Here is a 13,256-nt window from a genome sequence, read left to right as displayed (position 1 = left end):
GGGTTCCCAATGGAGGGGCTAGGGAAAGTAGCCAAGGAGCTAAAGGGATCTGAATCTTATAGGGGGAACAACATTATGAAGTAACCAGTACCCCGGAGCTCTTGACTCTAGCTGCATATGTATCAAAAGATGGCCTAGTCGGCCATCACTGGAAAGAGAGGCCCATTGGACTTGCAAACTTTATATGCCCCAGTACAGGGGAACGCCAGGGCCTAAAAGGGGGAGTGGGTGGGTAGGGGATTGGGGGTGGGTGGGTATGGGGGACTTTTGGTATAGCATTGGAAATGTAAATGAGCTAAATACCTAATAAAAAATGGAAAAAAATAATAAAAAAAAATAAAAAAGATCAGATAGATTAGGTTTCCCATTCTCTCCCTACCTATTCCATATAGTATTTGAAGTTATAGTTAAAGCAATAAGACAATAAAAGGTATCAATGAAATAAAATTTGGAAAGGAAGAAGTCAAAGTATCAGTATTCATAGATGATATGATAATGTCAACCAAATATCCTACCAGAGAACTCCTATAGATGACAAACAACTTCTTCAAAGTGGCTGGATAATAAAGTCAAAGAAATCAGTAACTCTCCATTATACAATTGATAAACCATCTGAGAAAGAAATTGGGGAAATGACACCCTTCAGAATAGCTAAAAATAAGATAAAATATCCTGGTGTGACTCTAATCAAGCAAGTGTAAGACTTGTATGTGTAAAATTTTCAAGTCCCTGAAGAGACAAATTGAAGAAGATATCAGAAGATGAAAAGATCTCCCACTCTCATGGACTGGTAGGATTAACATAGTGAACAGGGCCATCTTACCAATAGCAATCTGTAGATTTAATGCAATTCCCATTAATATCCAAATACTTTTTATACAGCCCTTAAAAGAGCAATTCTCAACTTCATATGGACAAACAAAAAATCAAGGATAGCTTAAGCAGTCTTGAACAATAAAAACCTTCTGAAGGAATCAGAATCTGTGATCTCAAGCTGTACTACAAAGCAGTAGCATTGACAAAGCGTAGAGAGGTTGATCAATGGAAATGAATTGCCAACCCAGAAATAAAACCACACACTTATGAGCATTTGATTTTTTACAAGAAACCAAAACTGTACAATGGAAAAAAAGAAAGCATCTTCAATAAATTGGCACTGTTTTAACTGGATGTTTGCATGTAGAAGAACTCAAATGGATTTGTATTTATCATCCTGCACAAAACTCAAGTCAAAGTGGATCAAAGACCTCAACCTAAAACCAGATACACTAACTCTATTTAAAATGAAAGTTGGAAGTAATCTTGAACTCATTGGTATAGGAGATAATTATAACTTCCTGAGGAGAATACCAATGGCTCAGGCTCCTCATGAAACTGCAAGGTTTCTGTAAGGCAAAGGATACTGTCAACCAGACAACATATCAGCCTACAAATTGGGAAAAGATCTTTACCAATGCTACATCTGAAAGAAGGCTAATATGCAAAATTTATAAAGAACTCAAGAACTTAGACATCAACAACTAAAATAACCCAATTTAAAAATTGTATACAGATTTAAACACAGAATTTTCTACAGAGGAATCTTGCATGGCCTAGAAGCACTTAAATACATGTTCAAAGTCCATGTCATGAGGGAAATGAAAATCAAAAGTGATTGGAGGTTCTATCTTACACTGGTCAGAATGGCTAAGATCAAAAACTGAAGAAATAGCACATGCTGGTGAGGATGTGAAGCAAGGTGAATATGCCTCCATTGCTGGTGGGAGTGTAAACTTGTACTTGTGGAAATCAGTTTGGTGGTTCCTCAGAAAACTGAGAACAGTTCTACCTCAATACACATCTACACCACTCTTGGACATATATTCAAAAGATGCCCCACTGTACTACTATGTTCATATCAACTTTGTAATAGCCAGAAACTAGAAACAGCCTAGATGTCCCTCAACTGAAGAATGGATAAAATATGGTGCATCTATACAATGGAATACTATTGAACTACTAAAAACAAAGATAGGAATTCTGCAAGCAAATGGATGGAACTTGAGAATATCAACCTGAGTGAGGTTGCCCAGACCCCAAAGGACATGCATGGTACTCATTTATAAGTGGGTATTAGCCATAAGATACAGAATCTCCATACTACACTCCACAGACCCAAAGAAGGTAAACAAGAAGGCCCAAGCAAGGATAGCTGAATCTCAGAAGGGGAATAAAATAGCCATAGGAGGCAGATGGAACAAGGCAGAGGGAGGGAGAGATAATTGAGGAAGTGCCAGAGCCTGTAGGACTTAAATATCAGGGTTCTCTATGGAAGGGAGCTACAACAACAAATTTTGGGATCAGAAAACTCGAAGGAGGCAAGACAAAAATCTTGTTCAAGCTTTGTTTATTCAAGGGAAATGGGGGCCTTTTTAAAGCTGAAAATCGCAAAAGGAATTTGCTCAGGTACATAGACCAAACCAGTGGTGCTAGATAACACATTAAGGTCAAAGGAATGTCCCCACTGTAAAAAGGTCTGGAAAGGAGTGACCTCATTGTAAAACGAAAGGAATGCCCTCATGGTAAAATGTCCCGTCAATTATGGAACAGAAGCAAGATAGTGGAAGAAGCAAAAGAGTGTTAGATAATGGCCCAGGGACAAGATTCCAGGGGCTTCTGGGCCAACAGGGACGGGAATGGGGGTTTCCAGCATCAGGTGTGAGGAGGGACATGAGAATGGCCAGATGACCATGAGAAAGGATGCAAATATGCAACTGACAGAGGTGGGGAGCTGGGGGTTCATCTCAAGAATGTGCCAGATATCTATGATAGGGGAAGTGCCCAAGAATCAACGAGTGTGACTTTAGCTGTTATTCATAACATTGGGGATATAGACCCCGAAGGGACCACTTCCTATAGCCAGGCAGAAACCCCAGTGAAGCACTAGGGACACAAACTTACCCAAAAATCATTCAATCCAAAATGTAGCCTGTTTATAAGAAATGCAGGGATGGGGAACAGAGCAGAGACTGAGGAAATGGCCAAGCAATAACTGGCCCAACTAGTGATACATCCCATGAGCAAGCACAAATCCCTGACTCTATTAATGATATTCTGTTATTTTTTTTCAGACAGGATTTTAGAAGGGCTGTTCTCTAAGAGGGTCTACCCAACATCTGACTCAGAGAGATGCAGAGACCCACAGCCAGACAGTAGATGGAGCTTGGGTACTCATGTGGAAGAGTTAGAGTGAGGACTGAGCGCACCAAAGTGATAGTAACTCCACAGGAAGATCAACAGTGTCAACTAACCTGGATCCTTGGGTCTCTCAGAGACTGAACCATCAACCGAAGAGCATACAGGGGCTGGACTGAGGCTCCAGGTACACATGTAGCAGATGTGCACCTCATTGTTCATGTGGGTCCCCCAACAAGCTAAAGCTGTTGCCTATCTGTGGATTCTGTTCCCCAACTGGGTTACCTTTTCTGGCCTTAGTGAGTCTCTGATCAGGGGACTAGGACAGGTTAGGTCAACGATCAGGATGTAAGATGAATAAATAAATAAATTAATAGTGAAGAAATCATATGATACACACATAAAAATATACACAGAAATATATCCATACACAAACACACACTAACACACACACACACACACACACACACACACACACACACACACACACACACACACATATACACACTAAGTCACAGCTTTTGATATTTGGATGCTGGTCTTTATTATAGTTCCACAGAAGCAGGGAGGCTGGTTTGAAAGTAGTTTGCTTCCATAAGGCCATTCTGTGAAACTTAGGACTCAGCTTCCCTTTAGAGCAGTTTATGAATCCACTCCACTCCAGGCTGAAGAATAAAGTTGAAAGATGGAAATAAAAAGAAAAGAACATTAATTAGAGAGAATACCTGATATATTAAAGATTACAACCAAACACATAGTATTGTAGATTGAGGAAAACTTGGATTGTTTCTAAAGGCTGTCCCTCCCTGGACTCCACCATAGATCTGTAATTTTGAAGCCTTTGAAGATAGTGTCTAGTGGTATACACATCAACCCCTAAGGTGTACCTAATGGCACTTAGGGGGTAGAGTAGTTACCATTCTTTTTGGAGTAACTAAAACCCACTAAAAGTCACACTGTCTGTGTTAGCACCACTGTTTTTATGATTGAAACATCCAAATTTGAAAATACAACACTAATTTTACAAGACTAAAACAAATATTTTTAATAAATTGCTATTTAGTCTTTCTACAAGTACATATTTTTTTTCTCTTAGTTTCAATGTCATAGTATTTTTCCTATTTCTTTTTCTTAACTTTGTAGGCATCATATGAATATATATGTTTGTATATATGTATACATGTATCTATATGTATAGTTATGTATGTGTGTTTACATAATAATTTCATGCTTTGATAAGCAATAATTTTATAATTTTAATTTCAGAATTTTTCTATATTATAATCTTCATAATTATGCATACTTTTCTTTCTATGAAAAAAATTTTGACAAATTTCTTAAATAGTATTTTACTATGACTCTTCCAAAATATCCAAACTTGAGCCTAGATTAAATTAAAATTAAGAGGATGACAGGGAAGATGAGACAGATAAATAATGAATGATAATGAAAAGGAAAGGTTTGATGCCTAACTGTAACTTGGATTGTCTTGCATTTAGCATGACAGAGAGTATCAACTCCACCAAATTAAGAACAAACAATGAACAAGGTAAAATCAGAGGGAACAGGTTTGTGATGTTTGTCCCAAATATGTAACTGGGTAACACTCCACACAAAGATTAAAGAGACCTAGAAAGCTGGGCAGTGGTGGCACACGCCTTTAATCCTAGCACTTGGGAGGCAGAGACAGGCGGATTTCTGAGTTTGAGGCCAGCCTGGTCTACAAAGTGAGTTCCAGGACAGCCAGGACTACAGAGAACCCCTTTTTCAAAAACCCAAAAAAAAAAAAACCCAAAAAAAAAAAAAAAACCCCAAAAAAAAAAAAAAAAAAAAAAAAAGAGACCTAGAAAGAAATGACAAAATATATATCAGGGGTGCCTTCCAAAGTGATTTGCATATTTATGTCCCTCAAATACCCCAGGCTATTTATAAAAGGGGAATGGAAGAAACAATCTCTTAGATGAGAAAAGTAGAAATTATAAATCAATGAAGTATTTATCCCCAAGGAGAGGGCATTAGGAGAGGAATGGATAGAAACCAAAGGAGATTTTATCACTTCTGAAAAGTTAACTTTGGTTTTCATTGTTAGTAAGAATCAGGCCTCATTAAAACCTTTGCTTCAACTTGGATAGAATAAGTTTTGTGTATTCCTGAATCTCAGTGTTCTTTTTATCTGTTGAGTGCAATTTGTTTAATTGAGACTTACTGCACTAAGCAATTTCCCCAAAATGTCTTTATGCTTCATTTAAATGTTCTCATGGGGTTTTAATCTCCTTGTTTTTTTTTTTTTTTTAAAATTGCTTTCCAAGAGTGTCATATAGCTAGTTACCTATTTCTGTAATGACTATAAGTAAGTAAAATGTTTGCTTTAAGTCACAAACCACTTTTCCCTGCTCTAGTCAAAGTAAGTATTTATATCTTGAAATTTAAGCATTTGTTTGGCAACTTGGTTAAGCTGTTTTGATGGATTTTCATCTTCCTTGCCTCTAAGTTCCAAATTACTCTTAAATATTGAATAATGATACATATAAAATAAAATAAAATCACACACACACACACACACACAGACACACACACACACACAATCAGTTCACTTCAAAATCCAACTTGTCCTAAGTATTAATTATTAGTAAACATACCAAAGGAGCATATCTTGCTTTTGGAGATGGAGATTCCTTGCACTTACAGACATGCACAGGCTTAGGTGATGCTCTAAAAGGCTCACAAGGAGGGAAAGGTAGTCTTTCTCTTGATGAAGGGATTCTACCGGTCACACTTCTTTTCCCCCTTTCATTGAAAGTAGTCTTTTTGGATAATGATCTGAATCCTCTTCTCATTCCTGGCATTCCCGTCTTGGAGTCTGTGGATGAGGCCTCTGAATCATCAGTTGACTTTAAAACTCTGAACCCTGACGAATCTTCAGATTCGGAATCTGAGCGCCTTACATTTTTTCTTCTGCCTGCCTTAGAATATGAATCAGATGTTGAATCACTGAAACTCACTATTTCCTTTATTTTAGTTTTCTTTTTGTTTACTCCCAAATCAGACTCACTTTCAGAGGATGCTGTATTCTTCTTTGCATCCTTCTTTTCTCCTTTCTTTGTAATTTTCTTATCCTTCTTTTCATTCTTTTTACCTGTTGAGTCACCTTCAGATTCAGAATCAGCATCAGTAGACTCTGTATCCTTAATAGGCTTCTTCTTTCTCCCTTTATTTTCCTTCTTTTCATCTTTCTTGCTCTTCTTTGATGATGCATCTGATTCAGAATCAGTAGAGACTGCTTTCTTCATGACACCTTTTTTTACTTGTTTCTTTACTTTATTTGTACTCTTTGAATCTACAGATTCACTACCAGTAGATCCTGTACTCTTTTTTCCTGTACTCTTCTTTTCCGTCTTACCTTTCTTTGAAACCATGGACGCCCCAGATCCACTACCAGTAGAGTCTGTATCCTTCTTTTTCTTAATTTCATTTTTTTTATCGTGTTTTGATTTTTTCTTTCCATCCTTGGAGTCACCAGATTCAGCATCACTCGATTCTGTATTCCTCTTTTTCCTGGATTCTCTCTTGCCTTTTTTCTTTCCCTCTTTCTTTGCATCTTTTGAGCCTCCAGAATCAATATCTGAGTCCCTTTCCTTCTTTCCTCCCGTCTTTAAAGGCTTCTTTGCATTGTTCTGTGAGCAATTTGTTGACCATACATCCAAATCTGTGAATTCAGCTCTGAACTCATTTAGACGCAACATTAAATCCATATTTGAGCTGTTTATACACTCTGATATGTCATCAGAAAATTCTTCAACACTCTTCTTAGAGTCTGTATTGGGATTGTCCTTGCAACATGTGGCTGCATTCCCCTTCAGAACAAAGTTCATTGAATTTTTGTTGCCATTTCTCAAACTCATTTCCAAGGTTTTCTTTGAATTGTTGTATTCTAGATTTGTTTCTGATGTAGAATTTGACGTCTTAGGCAATTTAATTTTATGTGATGATTTTGATGGATTTTTTTCTGTATTGCCTAGTATTTCAGGTTCCCCATTGGTTATTGTTCTCATGGGCTCCAGATTTACTACACATGAGCTTATTTTTCCCCTGAACTTTATCTTCAAAGTTTTTCTTCTTTCATCATTTTTGGACTTTCTACTTTCTGCCATTGTATAATGGTTTTGAGGATTATAAAGATATTTGAATGGAGCTTGTGTAATAAACGGCCGAGAAAAGGATGACTTTAAGAAAATGTCTCTTAAAAACTGGTTTATCCATACGTGAGTTGGTTTCTGATCTTTCTCAATTTTCCTTTTCACTTGTATCTGAAAAGTTTGGGGAGAAAGATAATAAGAAAATGTAAATGATTGATATTTTCATTTGCAGCATAAAAATAAAAACCAGTCATATATTAAAAATAAACATTTTTTATTTCAAGATTGTGGATTGTGTGTATATTTAACATTCCTAATGTTCTCTCTCTCTCTCTCTCTCTCTCTCTCTCTCTCTCTCTCTCCATGTATAACAATAATTAATGAAGAAAGAGACAATGAATTTGAAAGAGAACAAGGAGGGGTATATGGGAAGTTTTAGAGGGAGGAAATGGAAGGGAAGATGATGTTTTATGCTTTAGTTAAAAACAAGTTAATAGAACTGGTGAGATAGCTCAGCATATAATAATGCTTATTATATAATCCTGGTGACCTGAATTAGATCTTATAGTGGAAGAGAAGCATCTTCTGAACCATTGTACCCTCATGTCTGCACTCACTCAAACACCCACTATGCACACACCCACAGACACTAATAATAATAAATCAAACAACATGAAAATAATTTTATGGAAGTGAACAGTTATAACACAGGATTAAAATATAAACAATACATAAATGTAGCATGTAGGAATACTGTTTCAAAAGATAATACCAAAACACAGGAACCTTTATGAAAGATGAGTATCTCTAATGATTCTTTTTTTTTTCTTTTCTTTTTTTATTAGATATTTTCCTTCTTTACATTTCAAATGCTATCCTGAAAGTTCCTTATACCCTCCTCCCACCCTGCTCTTCTACCCACCCACTCCCACTTCTTGGCCCTGGCGTTCCCCTGTACTGAGGCATATAAAGTTTGCAAGACCAATGGGCCTCTCTTTCCAGTGATGGCCGACTAGGCCATCTTCTGCTACATATGCATCTAGAGACATGAGCTCTGGGGTTACTGGTTAATTCATATTGTTGTTCCACCTGTAGGGTTGCAAACCCCTTCAGCTCTTGGGTACTTTCTCTAGCTTCTCCATTGGGGGCCCTGTGTTCCATCTTATAGAGACTGTGAGCTCCATTTCTGTATTTGCCAGGCACTGGCATAGCCTCACAAGAGACAGCTATATCAGGGTCCCTTCATCAAAATCTTGCTGGCATATGCAATAGTGTCTGGGTTTGGTGGCTGATTATGGGATCTTTCTAATAGTGATATGATATAATTATAATCTCAAAAGTAAAAGAAAAAAGTTTATTTTGAAACATGTGGGAACAATTTGTCCTATAGAGTCATAAATTTTAAGTTCTACTTCTGCATAGTAAAACTCAAATTCTCTATGTCTTGTTTATGTTTATATATGCTGCCATTAGCATTTATTTACTATAAAAAGGATTCTTCTATACTTACAGGAACTGCAACTTCTAATTCTGAAGGTCCTGATCTCTTCTTTTTATCTGGCATAGGTGTTTTGGGAAATGTCAAAACAAAATGTTCTTGATTCTGTTTTTCGCTAGTTTGAATGCCTGAGATGAGAAAATTACAAAATTTTAGAGTTAATAGCCAGACTCTTACATAGAAAAACATTGTTAAGCAAGAACTATAGGAATTAAATAAAAGTGTGTTGTAATAAAATATAGCTGTTTTCCTTGTAGTATATCTGAATAACAATTAGGGAACATAAAAACCAATTTTCCAAGTTAGTATTGGCTTAGGTTTAACATTCAACTTTTGTTTTTGTATAAAATCTTTTTTTACAAATAGTTGCTTAAATAATGATATTCAACTACTATAATAAAATAATAGAAATAAAATACAGATATACTTCTACTGTTTCTTTTCAAATGCTTACATTGTTTTGATTTTTAATATCATTTTGGTTAGGTAGGAGATATTAATTAATATTTTATGACTTTTTTTATTTTGGTTTTTCGAGACAGGGTTTCTTTGTATAGCTCTGGTTGTCCTGGAACTCACTTTGTAGACTATGCTGGCCTCGAACTCAGAAATTCGCCAGCCTCTGCCTCCAAAGTTCTGGAATTAAAGGTATGTGCCACCATGCCCGGCTTATGATCTTTTTAAAAAATAAATAGCATAACACTAAGCATAAAGTAACCAGTCAAAGTATTAATTTTCAAGGATGTCCCAGAATGTTTACCCCTCTGAATTTATTAGCATTGCCAGCCACAGAAATTAGAGCCATATGTACAAATACTGTCTTCCATTCTATAAATTCTATAAGGATATATATATATATATATATATATATATATATATATATATATATCCTCATAGAATATCAAACTATCTGGAAACATTGACAAAAGAAGAATTAAGAACAAAATTTCACATAGTTTTCCTAGACAGAAAGAGGCTAATGAGATATGTGATTTCCTTTTATATATATTTGAAGAGCTGCCATATGTTAATTATAGCAATAATTATAGCATTGTTGATACTGTTAACAGTTAATGTTTTTATATGCTGTATTATGTTCTATACCTTCATAATTTTCAACTCAATCCTTGAATCTTCTTTTTGACTTAGATAATGCCATTGCATATATTACAAACATGTAAAAATTACACACTGCAACATGTTAAATTTCTTAATCGAAATCACAAAGCTAGTAAACAGCTGAGTTAAGTTTCACATAAAATTTGGCTTCACAATCAATCCCTTGACTGAAGTGTTAAACATTCATTATAAGTTTGCTGAGGGTAGAGTTGGAACTAATAGAAATAATACATGCCATTTTAGGCAGATTTTAGTTTAATATGTTGACCTCTGTAAACGTGCAGTTTTTTAACAAATAGATTATTTGCTAACTACTCTCATTGCTTTAATTTTTCTTGCCCTTTTCACTTTAAGTTTTTTAATCGTGAACTTTGAGCACAAGAGGAGCTTATGAGAGTAAGCATGATTTCTATATGAGAAGGAAGAACAAACTCAATGAATTTCATATTTGAAGTAATACATGCTACAAGTCGGAAACATTTTTGCACATGTATCAATATATCTACATGTATGCATGTATGTGTGTGTGTTTGTACATGTACACAAGTAAGTGTCAAAGCTGCAACAAATTCAGGGCAGTTTTTATCTTACCACATTTAGTAGGGGGTACTAGTTATTTGTTGATTCAGTGTTTAGAAGTGTAAATAAAAACAAATTTCAAAGAACAATTTCTTACTCAGAATGTAATCATCATATGTTGTGGTATTTATTTCTCGTCTGTAAAAGATAAAGAAAACATTTAAGTTGAATATGTACTATGGGTAATCATTATTATGCATTATTCTTTCAGTACCAACACTTTGATATGTTTAATGCATTCACTTATTGTTAAATTCTTTAATTTAAAATAAAATAAACCAAATAATATGATATAATTAATTTTGAATCCAAGCTATTTATATATTTTAAATACCCAGAAAAGGTCAAGCCCACAATCATAAGTGAATAAATACTATATTTAAAGCTTTAAAGATACTCATAGACTATTGCAGAAGAGAGAGAGAGCAGAAAGATTGCAAGAAACAGAGGACCCAGGAATCTGCTGTGATATAGTATCTTCTATAAATGACAGGAAAGGTACACCCATGAAATCCCAGCAACATGGCTGCCCAAAGGAGATATGAACCATGACAATACCAGTTCTCATGCAAACACAGATGAGGAGAATCTCATGGGGTCTTATCCCTAGATGATTAGATACAATGATTGCTGAGAAAGCAAGAATTAGTTTTCCCCAGGGATGAACCCCTAAATTGTAAATCTAGTACTAAGTGTTCAGCCCTAAAACATATATAAATAAGTAATCTTCATAGAGTCAGCAGATTATATTTATGTATTTATTCATATATCGTATGTAACAATAATAATTACAGAAAAGGAGTTCACAAATGTGAGAGGGAATAGGCAGCATGGAGAGAGTTGGAAGGTGTTGGAAGGAGGAGGTAAAGTGTTTCTATTATTGTGATAAAATACCATGACCAAAAACAAATGTGAGGAGAAAAACTATTTCAGCTTAGAATTTATTATACATCATTCAGGAAAGTCAGAGTAGAAAGTCAAGGCAGGATCCTGGAGACAGAAACTGATGCCGTGGATGAGTGCTATTACTGGCTTCATACATACTCAGAATGGTTTGCTCAGTCTGCTTTCTCAGATATTTCAAGGTCAGGAGTGTCATTGCCCCTTCTCCTGAGTTATGACTACTCACACAATCACCGTACTTTCTGAACTGATGGTTTCTCCTCCCAAATGGCTCTCTAAATTGTGTCAAGTTGACAGAAGGCTAGCCAGCACAGGGGGAAATAATACAGTACACATGTATAAAATATTAAAATAAATTATAAAATATACATAATTCAGAGGCTTTCAAACAAGAAGTAAATATCAGAATTAATTATGAATATTTAAAAAAAGTAAGCCTATTCTAATTTATGAATCACAACCCCTAGATTTTGTTAACCAAATTTCCATTAAAAAACTTAGGTATTAAGCTCTATACCATAGTCATTACTCAGAATATTTTGAAAATAAAATTATTGTAGATTTCTTAAATAGTTAAAGATTTCACATTTTTCTTTGTCAGGGGAAGCAAGCCAGAGGAAGCAATCCAGTAAGAAACATCCCTTTATGGCCTCTGCATCAGCTCCTGCCTCCTGACCTGCTTGAGTTACAGTCCTGACTTCTTTTGGTGATGAACAGCAGTGTGGAAGTGTAAGCTGAATAAATCTTTTCCTTCCTAGTTTGCTTCTTGGTCATGATGTTTGTGAAGGAATAGAAACCCTGACTAAGAAAAATTGATACCAGGAGTGGGGTATTCTTGTGACAACCTGACCATGTTTTGGGGAAGACTGTGGAAGATCTTTGGGACTTTGGGATAAAAGATTCATTTAGTGTTACATGCTCTGTGGGATGTTGTGTTAGAGCTTGGAAGATAATGTTAAGAACTGTGCAGAGGATGGAGGCTTGCTTGTGAAATTTCAGGGGGAAGATTAAAGACATCAGAAGACAATAGTGTTTTGGAGATGCCAGTACCATGAATGATCACCAAGAACAGCGACAGCAGGGGAGTACAGGCGTCTGGAACCGAGAAGACAAGTAGTATGCTACAAAGAGCAGAACTGGAGAAATGACCCAAGCCCTTGGAGGAATTCAGAAGATCGTGAGTGGATCCAGCCATTGGACAGTTTGAGTTTGCTTTTGCTTTTATCGTGACTATGCCCTGATATTTTTCCATCTTGAAGGAAGAAAGTATTTTAGTGGAGCCCATAGTTAAGAGACTTTGAATTGTAAAAAGACTTTGAATTTTAAAAGAGATTGGATATTTTAAAGGGATTGAAATTTTAAGAATTTGCAAAGACTGTGTCGGACTTTTAAAGTTATTTAGATCTTGGGGATGAATAAGAAATTAAGGGTTACCCAGTGGTGGTGGTGGCGCACAACTTTTTTTTTTTTTTTTTTTTTATTAGGTATTTAGCTCATTTACATTTCCAATGCTATACCAAAAGTCCCCGCTTACCCACCCACCCCCAGTCCCCTACCCACCCACTCCCCCCCTTTGGCCCTGGCGTTCCCCTGTACCGGGGCACACAAAGTCTGCATGTCCAATGGGCCTCTCTTTCCAGTGATGGCCGACTAGGCCATCTTTTGATACATATGCAGCTAGAGTCAAGAGCTCAGGGGTACTGGTTAGTTCATAATGTTGTTCCACCTATAGGGTTGAAGATCCCTTTAGCTCCTTGGGTACTTTCTCTAGCTCCTCCATTGGGAGCCCTGTGATCCATCCATTAGCTGACTGTGAGCATCCACTTCTGTGTTTGCTAGGCCCCGGC

General features: G+C 36.2%; 1 protein-coding gene across 1 annotated transcript in view; it reads right to left on the bottom strand.

Moving 5' to 3' along the window:
* Positions 1 to 3,806: 3,806 nt before the first annotated feature.
* Cylc1 (cylicin, basic protein of sperm head cytoskeleton 1) overlaps positions 3,807 to 13,256 on the bottom strand; it is a 15,437-nt gene continuing 5,987 nt past the window's right edge. Inside the window, exons 3-6 of the mRNA NM_026134.3 lie at positions 10,604 to 10,644; positions 8,821 to 8,936; positions 5,814 to 7,481; positions 3,807 to 3,839 (exon numbers count right to left, since the gene is read on the bottom strand). Of these exons, the coding sequence (NP_080410.3) occupies positions 3,807 to 3,839; positions 5,814 to 7,481; positions 8,821 to 8,936; positions 10,604 to 10,644 (1,858 nt within the window). The remainder of the gene's footprint in view (positions 3,840 to 5,813; positions 7,482 to 8,820; positions 8,937 to 10,603; positions 10,645 to 13,256) is intronic.

This window comes from Mus musculus, chromosome X (genome assembly GCF_000001635.26).
Source record: "Mus musculus strain C57BL/6J chromosome X, GRCm38.p6 C57BL/6J".
NCBI classification, from domain to species: Eukaryota; Metazoa; Chordata; class Mammalia; order Rodentia; family Muridae; genus Mus; species Mus musculus.
The sequence above is the reverse complement of the archived record's forward strand: the minus strand, read 5'-3'. Positions and strand labels throughout refer to the sequence as shown.